The 18,213-nt window shown below is 38.6% G+C and overlaps 1 protein-coding gene across 2 annotated transcripts in view; it reads right to left on the reverse strand.

Moving 5' to 3' along the window:
- UBAC2 (UBA domain containing 2) overlaps nucleotides 1–18,213 on the reverse strand; it is a 158,988-nt gene that overhangs the window by 8,230 nt on the left and 132,545 nt on the right. For both annotated transcript variants that reach the window (XM_015587385.2, XM_006909394.3), the window contains one exon: nucleotides 6,866–6,988. In XM_015587385.2, the coding sequence (XP_015442871.1) occupies nucleotides 6,866–6,988 (123 nt within the window). The remainder of the gene's footprint in view (nucleotides 1–6,865; nucleotides 6,989–18,213) is intronic.

Consider the following 18,213-nt stretch of genomic DNA (forward strand, 5'->3'; position numbering starts at 1 on the left):
GCCCCAAGTTTCCTGATGATTATTGCTAAGCCGAGATCAGCGCAAAACAAGTCTGTTTGGAGAACTTAAAAATGTCCCCAAAGGAATTTTCTAAAATGCATTTCTGTCAACATTCCTTTTCTATTTCAGAGCACAGTAAGTACCTTCCTCCTTTGCCTGTGCATCACAGGAAAGTTTCTGTCTAAAAATTCTTGCCACAAAATATCAGAATAGAGTTTATCTTGGTTTCTAGTCTAAAGACCTAATCGATCCTTTTCTCTAACTTCTTTTAGAAACCAGGTGTAGTTGGGTTAATCGCCAAAAAGAGTGTTAATGCTTTTCCTGTCTCCCACATCAACTTATTCATAACAACTAAAGTTACCCAAATGTAACATCTCCAATGCCTGCTTTCTGTAACTAAAAACTTGACTTCTTAGAGGCAAAGATCAGAGATAACTTGACTTAGGGGATAGAAAAGAGAGTCTGGTACTGAGATTCCAGCTTAGCCTTGTAACTGGTATGGAAACACACACCTGGGCAAGGTTCCCAGCCCCCAGCAACCTTCCGCTATATCAGCTGCCCTTCATCAAGGACCCCTCAACGGCCACCTGAGGCTCTGAGTACCGCAGTCTGTCTCTCTCAGCTGGCCAGCCTGAGGTATGGGAACTTGGACAGGAGTAAGCACCACAGAAGAGCACTGTCACCATCATCTGACAGTGCTCCAGAGGAGAACGGGTAAAATATATTTTTCCCATAATATGCTTTTCAAAGAGATATCACGCCGAACGAGAAAAGAAACCTATAGAGATGGAGATAAATCAGTATTGGTTTTCCTTTCCTTCTTTTCCCTTTAAACATCCTCTATGATTGGGACTCGTGTCCCTACTATCTCAAGATAACTCTTACTTAAGAAAATAAAAGAATTCCCACTTTAGCATTCTACTTGCAATTCAACCATTTTTTGAGACAAGTAAAATAGGCCATTCATTCCAGTGAGATTTATAGCAATTCCTCTCAGTGAAATACTCCTCTGCTTGTTTTGCTCAAATAAGACTGTGGTTTTCTTTAACTTCCCTTTAGCTAAGGGCGTCAAAAACAAACAGTTTTTTTTTTGGTTTTTACTTCCCAAATTCTGATGCTTGCAGAAAGCAACGCCCACCTAGAAGGTGGCCTCGACCCAGCCCCAGGCTGGGTTGTCCATCTGTGGCAGGCAGCTTCTGGGGCCACGTGTGCACCCTGCCAGGAGGAAAATCCCAGGAGAGGCTATGGCAATAAGGCTCGCCCTTCCCTCCCCTTCACTGTAACTACTGTCTGTCACCTATCAGGGCACACTGCCTCTCCTGCCCCACCGCCACCTGCTGCGAGGCCACTGTCAGATCCCCAAGGGTCATAGCATTCTCGCTGACTTGAACAGCTGAACCACTGTGATCACACCTGTTGGCTGAGAGAACTGTTTCTGGTTATTTCATGTTCCTGCCTGGCTACAGGCTGCTCAGTGGCCCCGTATCTTTGCGCTCTCCTGCTTGGTTCAGGTTTTGATAGTGAGGACGCTCTCACCACAGCCTGGAGGGGCTCCTTTGCTTCTATCTTCTAGAGTACCCAGCAGAATTAGGGATCCCCAAAGTTGGTTAATTATTTGATTGCCACCCAATATTCTATTCTAAGACATTTAACTTTGGCATTTTCTTAGAAAACAACATTTGCAGTCTACTAGCAGTAGAGATTGAAAAGTCTGACATAGTACCACTCTCTAACACATTTTTAAGTGAAAACGAGTGTTCTTTTGGAAGAGAAATCCACTGACCACACTTTTGCATTTAGTCCTGCTCTAACCGCTGCCGGGCACCTTCTGTGTGTCAGGCTCTGTGGTAGGTGGGAAACAAGGAAGGAATGGAACCAGGCTTCACGGAGCTCACTGTGCGCCAGGGAAAATACATAACATGCAAATCGCTAGACCAGTACCCAACTCACTGCAATTCAGAGCAGAAGCACAAAATGTACTTCAAAACAAACACATATTAGTGAGGAAATCGTTTTTATAAGGTGAGTATTTTGAAGATATGGGGAGGATTCCTGAGATGGGAAGAGACCTCACTGAGATTAAGATTCTCTCATACTAAATACATTTGGCTTTTTATCAGCTAAGATTGAAAGTGTCTTGAGTGCTTCTTGATCCACTGGATATTTCAGAGGACATGAATGGGAGCCGCACTATGGGTCTCACGTATTATAAACATACCAAGTGGTAACAAGTCTTGTCTGAGCAAGAGTTTTGTCAGCACCTGATCTGTAACATGATTCCTGAGCAGGGGTGGAAGAAATTACATACACGGTTATGCTTATGACACAGCTTTTCCTCCACGTCTAGTCCATCTTCTGGGGAAACTCAATGATACAATTCTCCTTTTAAAACCTTGTCACGGTTCCTTAATGCCTATAGCATAAAGCAAAAGTCCACACATCACCAAAAGCCATTGCAGAGCCTGTCCTGCCCCTTCCCCAGACAGTGCCCCTGGCCCCTGGTCACCCTCCATTCCAATCTTGCCCACCTATGCTGCCCCAAATTGGATGCAGTTTTCACCATGCCAAATCTTTACAAATGCCATTGCCCGTAACCCTTCGGGCACTGGCTATCCTTTCTCAGTTTCAGCAGCACTGGAACATTTCTAAACAGTTGACAGGAGCCGTCTCTTTGCCTGGCTCCCTGCTCTGGGCTCTGCGCCATCACCTCGAGGGCAGGTAACTGGCTTTATTTATCTCTGTACTTCAAGAATCTAGCCCAGTGGTTACCCCTGCAGAGAAGACAGCTAGGAACTGTTAGCTGACTAAAAGGCAGAACAGATGTGAATGAAAGAAAGAAAGGTGAAATCTGTAACAGCCCATGTTTATCTTCCTTTTGTTAAGTACCAGCTTTGGATTTAGTCTTGTCTAACTTCCTTGTCCAATTTCACCTGTGTCCCATTAAGCATAAACCGAAAGGCCGTTTTCTATGCTTGGGAAGGACTCTCGAGAGACAAACTTGGTAAGTTTTTCCCCTTTCATTTAAAAAAAGTATGAAGCCAGTATGACAAAATTTCATTATTTGTTAATTTCAAGTATAGGTATAGTATAAAAATCTCCAGTTAAAAGAAAAAAAAAGAGAGAAATGGAATTTTATACACGCATATGCACACACTCACACATATACTTATTTTTAAGATAGTAGATATTTGAGCATATTCGATTATTAAAAAGAGTCACTGGATGCACTTGGTTTTGGCATATTCTTAAAAAGGGGCTGGGGTAACATCTGCAAGGGGTGATCACTGGCAAAGGAGTTGGGGGGCAGTCTGCTCACTGAAAAATAGTAGGAGTGGATTGTGAACTAAAAATCCAGAAACTTGACAGTAGCAAAAGTACAAAAGGTGGCAAAAAACTTCGGTGGCTGTATGTAGTAGACTACTACTAGATTTATTAAAGGAAACACATTCCTTCCTAGGATATCCTTTGTTTTCAAAATAGATGAACTACATTTCCTATCTTAAACAACTCTCACTAAAATTCCTGAAGTATCTATTTACATCAGAAAAAACTCAAATAATCATTTCTACTTCTCTCGGTTTAGAAAATTACTAAGTTTCTTAATGCATTAATATTACACAACTCGTATTAAAAAAAAGTTTGGCATATTTAGTTGAAAAACTAAGCATAAAAATGTTTTGTTAATCTGAGGTATCTTAATGCATTACTAACAAATATTATTTTAGATAATGTCTAGCCTCAACAAAGTAATCAAGAGATTATACATTAACTATAAATTTCTGTTATTGTAAATGTCTTGAGGGCAAGAACAATATCTTTTCTATCTTTTACAGTCTCTCTGGCACTACCAAGAGTCTACATAATAAATAATACCAGGGAGGACTCTGCGTCTTCATGCATTGATGGTCTATAATGGTCATTTTCAAGGATAATCAAGGAACACAAAAAACAAGATTTAGAAACTCAGTGAATAAGGAAGCATATATTAAAAATGACCTTTCACGTAGTTATTTCTTTTCATATCACAGCAAGGAAGAAGTAAATGCTGTTTCCAACTGACACTGACACCCTGTTAACCTCACTGTTGTTATTCTGGGAGGATCAAGGAAAATGATTCATTATAAAACCTTAAAGACTTCAATAGCACACATTCTCCTGTTATCTTTTTTTTTTTTTTTACAAAGTGCCGAAACTAAGAACTATTTAACCTTTAAATACCTCATACGGTTAACGGCTGTTCCGTGAGGAATGTGACCCAAAAGTTCTATGAAGTAAACAGTAATAGAGCAGAACTCTATTTCCTTTCACCTGAATTTGAGAGTGATAGCTTACTTTTTAATCTGTTACCATAAATACCTTACAACTGCCGAGTTCTTGGGCTTTACTTTCTTATTGTGGGGATAAGATTTTTCTAGAAATTCTCTAATGGAAGAGACCTATGGCTCTTCAATCCACTGCTCCATCCTAAAGAGCTGCAGGAATGGTCAGTCTGAACTGAGAGGCTACAAGGGCAAGGGGCAGGATCAATCCATCAGGCGCAGTCAACTGGTTTCTTTCAAAAGCATTTCTCGTGGCCTAATCCAGGGTGGCAGTGGGAGCCCTGCCCAGGGGCCCATCTTGAGTTCCAGGAAAAGTGAGGACATAGCTTTGCTGCGGAGACTAGATGACTTGGGTCTAAGTGGAATTTGTTCACTCTCGGGAGACAGGGATGGAGGAGATGATGGGCCTGGGTGTTGTGACCAATTATGAAATGCTGACCTTAATTTGCTTTCGTGAGAAGAAAGCATCACATATGGAAGGAAATTAACGACTTATTATTGCGATGCTCTAAACTCACTTTTATAGATTTTTTAAAACTGTAGTTTGAAATAATTTCAAACTTACAGAAAAATTACAATAATTATACCAAGAACCCTTGATTACTCGTCATCCAATCTCACCAGCTGTTATTTTACTACAGTTGCTTTCACACCTGTCTATACACACACTCTCACACTTAACGTCCCCTGAACCACATGTCCGTTTACGCCTTAATACTTCGGTGTGCATTTAATTTTCTCAGAATAAGGATATTCTTTCCTAACCACAGTCAGTATAGATACCAAATCTAGAAATTTAACATTAGTAGAAAATGATTAATTAATATACAAGTCCAATTCCAGTTTCATCGACTGACTCTAAAATGTCCTTTCACCAAAAATTATTTTCCAGTATAGAATCCATTCCAGGATCATGTATGACATTAATTACCATGCCTCCCTAAGTCTCCTTCAATCTGGAACAGTTTGTGACATTAGCATTGTTGAAGAATACAGGTCAGGTACAGTACGTCTCTCAAATGGGGATTGTCTGTGTTTCCTTTATGAGCAAAGTTATGCATTTTTCATTGTCACATGACTGATTCTTTTCAGGGCATGCCCACATGCTCTTTGTTCCATTATTGGTTATGTTAATTCTGGTAACTTGGTTAAGCTGGTGTCCAATTTCTCTACTGTATAGTTACCATTTTCCTTTTGTAATTATTAAGTAACTTGTGGGGAGAGACTTTGAAATTAGATAAAAAACCTGTTCTTCATACAATGATTCTTTCCTGAACTGGTTTTTATTCTGATAGTTGCAAAACCATGATTTTCCAAAACTATCATTCTTTCTATATTTACTACTTTACATTCTACTAAAAGGAAAAGTATTTCCCTTGCCTTTGTGGATGTATGAATTCATATAAATATTTATTTATCTAGTAATATCAGTATGAACTCACAGAACCCCGCCCCCTCGTTTCCATGGATTATATGATAGTACTGTACTTATTTATTTTGATGCTCAAATCTAATGTGTCAGATTTGGCCAGTGGGACCATCTCAAGTGAACTTCATATTGTTGTGGCATGCCCCCTCAGTTATGCTTAACTTCCTTAATTCCTTGCATAAGGTGGTCTAAGTTCATCTTGCGCCTTCCTTATCCTGGACCTGGGACCCACCATTCCTCTAAAGAGGCTGGTTTCTATTAGTGGGTAAAATATTTAGAAAGTAGATCCTCAGTGCTCCTGGAATGCCATTACTTCTGATTCCTTTTGGTTGACAGAGCTAAGATCCATGTACATACACATATCCTTATTAAGTCTTATTATGAGTTTATGCTACATCTCTAATTCCTATCCAACCACACAGGGTTCTTCCTTGCCTTTCCCTGCTCTGTATTTTTGTTTTCCTTCTTCAACAGTAAGATCTACTTACTTCCTCATTTGCTCAAATCTACAATACATACAACGCAATTTCAGAATTGCTGTACACTATGAAAAATAAACCTAGAAGAGTTTAAGATTTCTTTGCAGTTCTTTAAAACGAAGGGTATATTATGTCCAAAAGTTACTGACGTTAATTCTCCCATATGATTATGTTATTTATTTAAAATACAGTTGGATCACTCATTTCTGTTTCTTTTTAGTTTTACGTTTGTCCTTACCAATTTGCTTTTTTGAATATGTAAAAATTAACTGGATTCCTAAAGTCAAAACCATACAAAAAGTATACCCAGAAAAGTGCCACTCCTTCCCCATCCATCCGCCTCCTCTTCTCCCACCTCTTGGAGGGAACCACTTTCAATATTTTCTTTTGACATGAAGTGTTATACATTTTTAAATAAGTGATTACAATGTATTTGTTTTCAAACTATGCCTTCCTCCAACTCATAAGACCCACAGTAGCCAATAAAGGCCCAAAGTGTCTACCACTGCTATAGGTGGCACTTTAACTGCTATTATAATCTTTGTATTTATATGTTCCATTTCTTGCAGGTCTTGTTCACCAAAACTGCTTGAAGTTTGAAGCACTGGTTTAGGATGGGTACAGGTGTTACTGATTACCTGTTCCTCAGAAACCTCTAGAGGAGGGGGTGCTTGCTGTTCAGATCGCTGACCATCCTGATAGTTTATATTTCGTCGCTGACGTAAAGGAGGGAAAAGACGATTCCAATTGATCATTCCTCCCTAAAAAGAGATCAATACGTAATGATCAGACACAGAAGGGGTAGAACTATCAAAATGCTTGAGAGAGCTTTCTCTTGCAATGCAGTCACACCTATAGACTGAGAAATAAAATGTCACATTGATCTGCTGTATGCAAGCAATCCCAATCCTAAAGTATCACACCATCCTTCAATCGATAGGATAAAATCGGTAGCCTGTAGTAGGTGCACAGAGAGAAAAGGCAATAGGTACTGGCAAAGCTATTTGTTCAATTTGGCTCTGGAAGACAGAGAGGAAGATAGAGATATTCCTAAGCTCAGCCCCACCATGTCCCCATTGGCCCTGTCCCATCCCCACTGACTATGAAGCTCAGGGCTTTGCCAGGTGTGACAGGAAAGAAGACTATGGAGAGGAGGCAAATTCACTCTGGCAACCAGAAACGTGGAGCTTCCTTCAGCAGCTCTACAAAATGCTTCTCCCCTTCTTTATCCTCCTGGTCCTCTTACTTCTCTTCCTTTTATTCAAGTAAATTCTAAGCATGCTCAGTGGAGGAAGACTGCAGGTGAAGATAAAACCCAGATTGGGGGACAGGCTAGAGAATTGGGAGGTAAACCTTACACACAGGGACAAGAGGTTCAGAAGTAAGGATCAGAACTATCCTCTTGAGTGGCTCAGATTACTGATGGTAATCTCTTGCTTATTCTATGTTATTAATAATAATAATAATAAAAACCACCATGTGAAGAAAATATGCACTGCATGATGCTTTTAAAGAAATCCATGTTTTAAGCTAAATGCAAATTTCTCAATTTAGAAAAAATTACAGACTAAGACAATCTGAAAATTTTCCTACTATAACCATCTAAAAATGCTAGGTAAATTTAAAAAATATTTCATACGGATAGCTGAACATAAAAGGAAGAAACAGAGGTCCTGAGGTGCCAGAAACGAGCTCTGGAAAACTGCAGCATAAGCAAGCAAGCTGCCGAGGACAGGGGTGTAAGAATGAGCACATATTGCTAACTCAGAACTGCTTGGGTTGTACCACCTATTTGAGTTCAGGAAATGAAACACTGGGTCTGAAAGAGGTAGTGACTTTGAGCATTACCCACGTACGGGCAGAACTCTCAAATGGCAGCACCCTCACTGAAAGAGAGGATGAGAAAATACAGATCAAAAAGCTGATCTTTCTCAGGGAGAAAGCAGGAATCTTGGTCTGCCTGAGAAGTGAGAAATGAGAAATTTGGGGTTCAATTTACACTACATATGTGCTCCAAGGACCCACTAAAAATTATGTAAAAATTGGTTTTTGGATAGAGATGGATATATGTAAGGAGTCAAGCACAAGCGAATGTAAAATTACTCTGAAGAGACACTCTTACTCTGGGATTACATGGGATTTATAGATAAAACTCTGGTAGGAGAAGACTCAGAATCAAAAACCCATTAGGAAGAAACCCATCGTAAGCCAGAGACAGTGTGTACAATAAATAGGATTAGATCCCCAAGAACTTAAATTTAGAACAACCTGAAAACCATAAAATAAGAATTTTTGAAGTGACCAAGATACGTTAAAAAAAAAAAAAAAGAACAATACATTATAAAAAAAAGTTTTGAAAAAACTTAGGGAAATTAAAAATAAACACATTATACAAAATTCTTCCAGAGAAATACTGGCAGAAGTACATTAAAATACATTAGTGATCACGATAAATATATATGGACAAGTTCACCAGCTGAAAGGCTGAGATTCCCATCTCTGAAATCCCTCCCTCCCATCCTCCCCGCAACCCCAACACAGACAAATCTAAAATATAAAGATATAGACAAGTTGAGGTAAAGAGATGGAAAAAGAAGAATCAGAAAAGTACCAACCAAAGTAAGCTGATGTTGCTATATTAATGTCAAATAAATAAACCTCAAGGGCAAAAAAGGCATTATTAGGGATGAAATCAGTAGGACACATTGATATTATTTATACAGAACACAACAGCATCAAAATATAGAAAGCAAAAATTAGTAGAACTATAAAAGAACTGGAAACACCCAGGTATATATTTAATTTTTAGCATATCTTGATAATCAAGCAGACAAAAATTAATAATATTATGGATCATAAATAACAGCTTGTCTAAATGGGTGCATATAATCTGCATACAATATTTAGTGAATATACATTCTTTTCCATTATACATAAAATATTTATAAAAAGTGACTGTGCACTAAGTCCTATGTAAAATATCCACAAATACTAAAACATAAAAATCAGACTATATTCTCTGACCACAATGTGATTAGATTAGAAATCAATATCAATGTTATATCTAATACAAAGTAAAAATTCACACAATTAAAAATAAAAAATGGAAAAAAATCATAATGGAAATTAGAAAAATATCTAAAAGTTAATAAAATTGAGACTATTACCTATTAATGCTTGTGGGATATAATTAAGTAGTTGATATAATTTTAAAATATTGAGCTTAAAGAAAACGAAGGCTGCAAATTAAAGTTAAGTACATTTAATTTAAGAAGTTAGAGAAAGTAAAAATCCAAAGAAATTAGAAATAAGTAGAATGTTGAAAGCAAATGTTAATAAAGTGGAAAACAAATAGAGGAAATCAATAAAACCCAAGTTTCGTTGTTTTAAAAAATTGAATAAATCTGGTAAGCTTAATGAAAAAAGAAAGATGTATAGATAAAATCAGGAATAATACAAGGGTGATAATGCAGATTTTAAAAATTTATAAGAATACATTATTCATACCAATAACTTTGATGCAACAGAATTTTCTAGAAAAATATAACTTATGAAAACTTATTTCAGAAGAAATAGAAGTTGGTAATCATATTTGAAAACCGTTCAGGAGCATCTACTAAAGCTGAACATTTGTGTTTACCCCAGCAATTACACTTCTGGACAACCTTTAATGAGTTGCTATCTTATCCAAATTGTTCTAGAGAACAGAAAAAGAAGGAAAGCTCTCCACCTAAGTTTTTGAGGATAGTATAATGTTTCTTCCAAAACTAGACAAGACCATTATGAGAAGAAAAATTTATAGAACAAGTTTATAGAACAAATATATACAACATTTATGTATAGATGCAAAAATTCTAAATAAAATATTAGTAAACTCAGTCTAATATTTAAAAAAATCATCTGGTATGTTGCATTCTATTAAGATTTATCTCATGAATCTTAGAAAATATAGTAATGTAACTCACACATTAACAGATTAAAGGAGAAAAACCAAATGCTCACTCAAACGATGTGAAAACAATTTGATAAAACTTAGTACTGATTCATGAAGAGACAAGAATGCCTATTACTGCCTCTCGCATTCAACACAAGTATAGCATAATGAGGCCAAAACCAACCAAATACAAAAGAAAATGAAGAAGGAGGGAAAGGGAGAAACAAATTATTCACATGTTTACTGTCTACCTAGAAAATGAGAATAAGAGTACAAGATAAAAAAGTATCAATAACATTCTTCTACTATGATCATTTAGAAAATGTAAGTGCAAAAAATTACTATTTACAAAGAGAAACAAAAACTATTAAATACTTAGGAATTAAATCTAAAAAAAAGATCAGCAAGATCTCTAGGTAGCAAATGGTAAACTCGATTGAAGACTATCAGAAGATCTAAATGAGTGAAAAGAATCAGCACATTCTTGCCTGGGAAGATCTGGTACTATAATCTATCCACGCGCTTCCAATTCCAAGTCTGTAGCAGAGACCACTGGTTGACTTTCAATATCCATATTCCCTTTTTTTAAAAATGTGAATATTTTGGGGTCACACATGGCTACTACATTGCTCAGCTTCCTGCTATGTGGACTCAGTTCTGCCAGTGGTATGTAAGCAGAAAGAGAGTATGGGACTCTAGAAGAGAACTTAAATGCAGGTGTGTAAGCTTCCTTGTCACTTCCTCCTCCTTCCTGGAGCTCAGGCAGCTAGCCTGGGCAGTGAGGGGGAAGCTCTGGGGTGAAGGCAAAGCAGTGGCCAAAGAAAAGGAGCCTGGGGCCCAGCAACTTAATGTCGCTGCCCCACCAGTCCAAGGCTGTCTATGTCTGTACTTCTTTTACATGAGAGACAGACTTCTACCTTGTTTAAGTTTTGTTATTTTGTGTTTTCTGTCATGTGGAGTTAAACCCATTCCTAATTGGTATATACTCAAAATTCAAAAGTGTGTGGTGGATTAGACAAGTTTAAGTTAAGGGTCAAAAGTAGACATGAATCTTTTGAAGAAGTATAATGGAGGTTTTTCTCTATCACTTATTAGGACTTACGGTTAGACTGCAGTAATTAAAGTAGAATGGTATTAGCACATGATAGGCAAATGGTGCAGAGAAACTAGAAAGTCAAAGAATCAAAAGTAAATGTGAGTACTTGGTATATATGATAGAGGAGGCATTACAAGTCAGCAAGAAAAGAACAGACGGTACTGGAATAACTGGCTACAGATATGGAAAAAGATAAAATTAGATCTTTACTGCATGCCATATACAAAAATAAATTTATTTAAAAATAAACTCCATAGATTAAAGATTGAAATGTGGAAAGCTAACTTGTTAAAAATTTTAGAAGAAATAAGAGAATATTCTTTATGTCCTTGGGATAGAAAAGGATTTCTAAAATGAAAATAGAAAAAAATCATAAAGAAGCAGATGGCTAAAAATCATTACAAGTAAAAACTTTTGTAAGACTAAAAAAAGGAACTAAGTTGTAAGACAAAGTATAGATTAAGAGAAAATGTTTGCAACATGTATCTGACTAAAAATATCTAGAATATATAAAGAAAATTTATAAATCAATGAGAAAAAATAAATGATTGAAGAGAAAGAGGATAATGTATATGAATAAACGATTTACAGAAGAGGAAACCCTGAGTCAATAAACAGAAGATGTTCAACCTCGTTTGTAGCAGAAAGTGTAAATTAAAACAGCAATAAGTAATTTCATACCTACAAGACTGGCAAAAATAAAAAGTCTAACAATACCAAGTATGGGGATGATCTGAAGGAAATGCGAACTCAATTGATGAGTGTATAAATTAGCACGACCATTTTGGACAGCAATGTGTCAAGATCTTGTAAAACTGAGGATGCTGTATGGCCCAGCAATTTCATCTCCAGGCACCTATGAGCATCTAATGGGACATGTATGAGGATGTTCTGTGAAGCACTGCTTTTAATACTAAGTAAGAAAATGTAAAAAAATTTGACCATCCCTAGGTAGAGAAACAAGTAAGTGGTTTTATTATATAAAAGATTATTATATAAACAGCCAGAATCTAGATGCACATGGACAAATCTCAAAAATACAATGTTGAATGAACAAAGAAAGTTATACAGGAATATGTATATGTAATACCATTTATGTAAATTTTAAAAATACTCAAAACAATAGTGTACTATTTAAATTATGGATATATACCAATGGTGATTTGCCCCTCCCCCCCACTCCAGGGGATATTGGCAATGCATGGAGGCATTTTTGGTTATCTTGTGTGTGGGGGGTTAGAAGGTGGGGGATAGGATGGTGGTGCTACTGGCATCTAATGAGTGGAAGTCAGGGATGCTGCTAAGCATCCTATGACGCACAGGACAGACCTTACAACAAAGAATGGCAGGGACCAAAATGTCCATAGTGTCTAGGTTGAGAAACCATGATATATACACATGTGGTAAAATGCAAACATGAATAGACATTAGACATGACACACCAGCTAAGGACAGTGGGAAGGGGAATGAACCTTTGAATCTGTAACATTTTATTTCTTCAAAGAGAGTGAGAGTGAAAGAGTAGGCAAAACAAAACCCCAATTTCTCTACTCCCGTGATGGTAGAAAAGTGCTTAAAAAGCAGAAAGTTACAGAAGCTCTAGGTTCTAGGATGTTTTGACACTCTTTTGCTCTTTATGTAGGGTTAAATGTGAGCCTCTACAAACAGGAAACATTTCCTTCACTTTGTCTTCTTCAAAAGCAATAACCACATATTTAAAAGAGGAAAAAGGAAACAGCTTACATTTTGAACAGCCGTTTTATAAAATATCTGTTATTAGTTGGTAAAGGAGATTTTCAAATGAAACAATTTCTTGTGAAAATAAAGAAATGCTAATTTTCCAACAGAGAGCAGTAAACGTTTGTAACATTTTATCAAGCAGAAGTTACATGGAACTCCACCTCTAAAGGCTTTGACAGGTTTCTGAGTGGCATGGTCCGGACAGTGCCTACACTGAGAAGCTGGGGCAGAAGAGCTCTCTAGTGGCTTTCTGGGGGCTCACAGTTCCCACGGGGGGCCTAGTCTTGCTCACGTGATGCTCAAGATCTCCTGGGGGGAAGGTAAGACATACAGAAATGGAACAATCAGAACAAGGAAAGGTGGTATATATTGAAGAAAGAAGCTATGTGGCTTCTGTAGGGCTAGACAGAGTGGGCCCCGACCAACCACAGCCAAAGCACGGAGGTAAAGCACAGAGAGGATGGGCACTTAGCTGAATTTTAGAGGATAAGGATGATTTCAACAATGGAGAGGAGAACATGGCATTTTTGTCAACCTGTTCAAAGACAGAGGACCGAGAATGGGGCTATATTATTTCAAGGGTCAAAGCAATGGTAAGGAGTAATGATAGAGGAACACAAAGGTAGAGGAAGCAGAACGACTGAGAGCAATCTCTAGAGCTAGACTACCTGGGTTCAAATCCCAGCTCTGCCATTTACTGTGTGACCTTAGGCCTTAGTTTTTTTTTAAAAAAAATCTCTGAGCCTGTTTTCTCATCTGTAAGATGAGAATAATAACTATACTCACCTCATAAGGATATTATGAGAAATAAATGAGTTAATACACGTCAAGCATTTAAAACAGAGCTTAAAAACTTCTAAGAGCTTATTATATATTAGCTATTACTATCTAATATTTGCGTTATTCCTTACAGTGTTGTTTCTTGTCTTTCCAACTCAACTATAGGATCTGGAAGGGCTATGATGGGGGTAAAATCTGTTATGTACTTCCCAGGTGGCCAGCGCAGCGCTAAGCTCAACCTGAGCTGATTCCCCAGCCGAGGAGGTGTTCCATCAGAAAGCGAAATGGAGAGCAATTACAGAGTGGGCACTGTGGATGTGATTGTTTAGAACAAACATTTTTTCCATAAGTACCCTCATCTTATTTTAAAATGGATACTCACTGGAAAGAAAATCAGCTTTTATTCTCAATCTTTGGTGATGTGAAAGCCTTTATCAGCGCTGGATTTTTAAGTGTAAGACAGGCAGACAGGGCCACCTCCACTATACTGTCTGTGGCTGTCTGTGAACCACGTAGGGAAGATTCTGGAGGTGGATGTGGGTTCTTCAGAAATGAGTGATAAGATTGTTTAGCGATGCCCACTTTAGGCAAAGAGAAGGCGAGGTGGCACCTATATAATGAATTACTAACCCTGCTATGGATTATGGTTTTCCATTATTTTTCATATCGTGGCACAGACAGAAAAAGATATACTTGTGTGACACACATGACAGCCAAAGCTGCTTGCAATCACTTGGCAGCTTCTGGCTGTTCCTAGCTGCCCCAAGGGCTGAGGGGCTCCATATCTCAGCCCATCTGTGACTATGACACAGTGGTCAGGAAATTCTACCTAGACACTATGGAAATACCTAGTGAACAGTTTACAATGGGGATTGACCCACCACGGAGTTCAAGGGCAGCAAAAATACAGATTGTTTCAGTTTTACCAGTTACGGTAAAATTGGCAGAATTATTGAGTGTCTACTAATTTACGCAATGGTTCCTTAAGCAATGATGTTAGAGAGAATTAAGACAATGTCTCTGGATTCTAGAAGCTCATGGTCTGGTATTGTAACCATTAAATTGTTTTTTCCTTTTTCTCCCAGGTAACCAATAACATCCTTTGCTTGATCCAATGGAGCCTCCTCAGTTCTCTGCCTGACTCCTGGCAGCCCTACTTGAAATCCTTGTCTGAACTACTGTGGTACCACTCTTTCTTAGTCTTCAAGCCCTCCGGTCATGCCTTCTCGGTGCCCCTCAGAGCTACCTTCTCCTACTCATCCTTTCAATATTGGTGTTCCCTAAGGCTCTGTTTAGGATTATTTCTCTTCTCTTTCCACGTTCTGTCATGCATTCCTAGGGCTTTAGTTACCATGCATGTGCTGGAGACTCCTAAACCCCTTTCTTCAATCCAGGTGCTGCACCTCAGAGCCACATAACCAACTGTCTCCTGGACACTTCTGCTTAGATGTTCCAGATATCTAAAGTGGAACATGTCCCAAACCACACTCATCTTCAATCCCATATCCTTCTTGTGTCCCTAGTCTTCGGGAATGATATCAGCATCCATCCGCTGCCTAAGCTGGATCGCCAGGCTCTGTTAATTATAACTCCTAAATATCTTTGTAATCCATCCATTTCTTTCTACTTTCACTCTCACTGCCCTATTTTAGACCACCAGTAAGGGCGGGAGTGGCTTCAGAGTGGTGTTGCTAAGATACAAAGCATATCATATATCACTCCTCTACTTAAAAACCCTTCAATAGTTCTCCATTGACTTTTTATTAATCTTAAAATACTTATTAATTCATTAATAGCAATCACAAACTCTTTACTTGCTAACAATTCTTTCTAAAACAGAGTAAGAATTAATGAAAAGAAAGTCACTGTTTTCTATATTTGCCAATCTCTTTAATGTCTGACTTAATAGAAGATAGTTGGACTTTCATATCTGCTTCTGCATTCAATTCTGTTAGATGTTACTTTGGCTTTTGAAGTGCATTAAAAAAAAAACTAGCCACACACAGATATATAGCTAGAAAAAACAAAACAAAAAAAAGCACAGTACATTAAGAGTCTTTTCAGATAATTGCAGATATTCTTCTCTGATGCTACTCAAGTCCTCACCGCTTTTAGGATACAATTTGAATTTCACATTATGGCTTGCCCGTTTACCACTTTAACAGTTGTTCTCAGCACTCCCTCTCACCTTCTAGACTCCTTCCTGGGAGCTTCACTAAGCCTCCTAGTCTGGGGTTTGAGGCTCCTCTTCTGTGCTCTCTCTCTCACTGCACCTCTTCAAGGGCAGCACTTACTTAGTACATTACACTTCAATTACACACTGGCTAGTTGGAATGTCACAGCAAGCTGTGAGCTCCACGAGGGTCAAGACTGTCCATCTTGCCCTTGTTTGTAGACTTAGCTTCATGTGCCACCTGGCATATGAAAGTATCTAAGAAATATTCACCGAATGAATAAATGAATAGACAAATACGCAGTAAAGCAAAATGCTGAGTTAAGTTCTACGGAATTTTCTTCAGCAAGGACCTTGTGGTTAGTTCTAACATGGGGACCTAAGTGGTAGGTTAATAATGAAAGTTGGGATGGAAGGGGTGGGACAGCGTAAAGCAAAGCAGCTCAGAGAACAAAGCAGATGGCCAATATATTCTTTAAGGACAGGAGGCACCATCTCCCTCTAATACAGAAACAAGTAGCTACACAGAACCATTGCTGAGGGTGGTGCCAGTAAAAGAACAAATGGTAACCTGCCATATAAGAAGGTATCTGTAGTCCACTGTACTGCTTCCATGTACTCTTGGGAAGCTGCAGACTACAATGTGAATATGAATATGCTTGGCTTCATTCATCTGTCTCCTGTGTGCAGCATACTGTACTGGGGCAAGGTAAAGATGGCTGTGACACACAGAGAAGTGACTAATATCCAACAGCTCTGAAAGGGCTTAGCCGAGTTGACAAAACAAAGGTACATGAGAAACAAAACAAAAAGTACTTAGGATGTTGCATGCGATTCAGGACTAAGTGAGAGTTCTCTTATTAGACTTAGAACTAATAATAAGCACTATAGTACAGAGGAAAGAAATATTATCGGAGGTTGCTGTCATCAGCAATAGTTTCATGACAAAACTAGAAAACAAAACAAAACAAACCCAGTACCACTGCTACACACAAACTAGCAATACATTCATTCACCACGTGGATAAAAGGGAGGGACAATTATGAGGCTCAGAATAACTCCTATAACATATTTGGAAAACAATTCATTGGTAATGCCTTAAACTACGAGTAAAAGCACTCTGGAGTCTGAATCTAACCATGTCATGTAAAGGGCCACAACCTTACATTTCTACAGTATTATAAAAACAGTATATTATATTATCTTTTGGGGCTACTTAGCAGCAGGCAGTCTTAGCAGGATTTAAACAAAATACCAGGCTAGTTTTATAGCTGCTTCACTTTTTCTTTGTAGTTTACCCTACTGACCAGACCAGTTTTGGGGGCTCAGATACTTTATATCATACCACTCTTCACTTTATATCTTCACTCTTCACTTTATAGCAGTTTCCATGGTAGTAAGATCAGGAGATGAAATATATCATTTTGCTCAGATTTTAGAGCCTTTGGCTTGGGAGGTAAGAGTTTCCGATGGCATTGCTGCTCTCTGCCACTCCTCTTCTTCCTCTTTCTTGCTTTGGTCGGCTAGCGCTCTGGAGGCCATGGCCTTGCCCGCCCATTTCATTCTCGGGCTGGGAGGCCAGGGCCATGGTTGCCGGTACAGGGATTGAGCTGGGGTGGCAATGGGGAAACAGGGGTGAGGAGGCATCTAGAGAGTCCATTAGGTAGCTATGCAACAGCCTAGGATCCAACTCAACAGCCTGACTACTGCTGCTCCCTGCAAGGAACACTTCAACAGGTGTGTGAGACAACAGATGTGTGTCCTGAGTCTTGTGTTTTGAATGATGACTTTTCTCTTGAGAGGCCTGAGACCCTGCCACAGCTGATCTTACTTCTCCTGAGACGGGGCACAATTTTAACAACAGGCTAAATGAGTTTCAACTTTAGCTGCAAACTCAAGAGACACATGTATTTTCCCTTTGTGTCAACAAAGCACCTGTAAATTCCTATTGGGGGAGTCAGAGTGCAGCAGGGGAAAAGACAATGAAAAGAACAATACTATTCAGTTTTGGCTTCACTCTTCACTCTGGCAAGATACTCTAGTAATCTGTTCCGGCTCCCTGCCCTTCGGGGCCGAGGGTGAAGTGTGGAGCTGGGACTGCCACGCTGAGCCATACAGTGAGTGTTCACATGTGCTGTTATGAAAGGCTGGCTGATGAAACACTCTCTCTAATGAGGGCCCTTTCATCTAAGGAGAGTCAGGATCAAAGATGTCCTCACCTTTTTGGGGGGTTTGTTTTTGATTTTGGTAAAGAATGGACTGC

Source organism: Pteropus alecto, unplaced genomic scaffold (genome assembly GCF_000325575.1).
Source record: "Pteropus alecto unplaced genomic scaffold, ASM32557v1 scaffold13, whole genome shotgun sequence".
Lineage (NCBI taxonomy): Eukaryota > Metazoa > Chordata > Mammalia > Chiroptera > Pteropodidae > Pteropus > Pteropus alecto.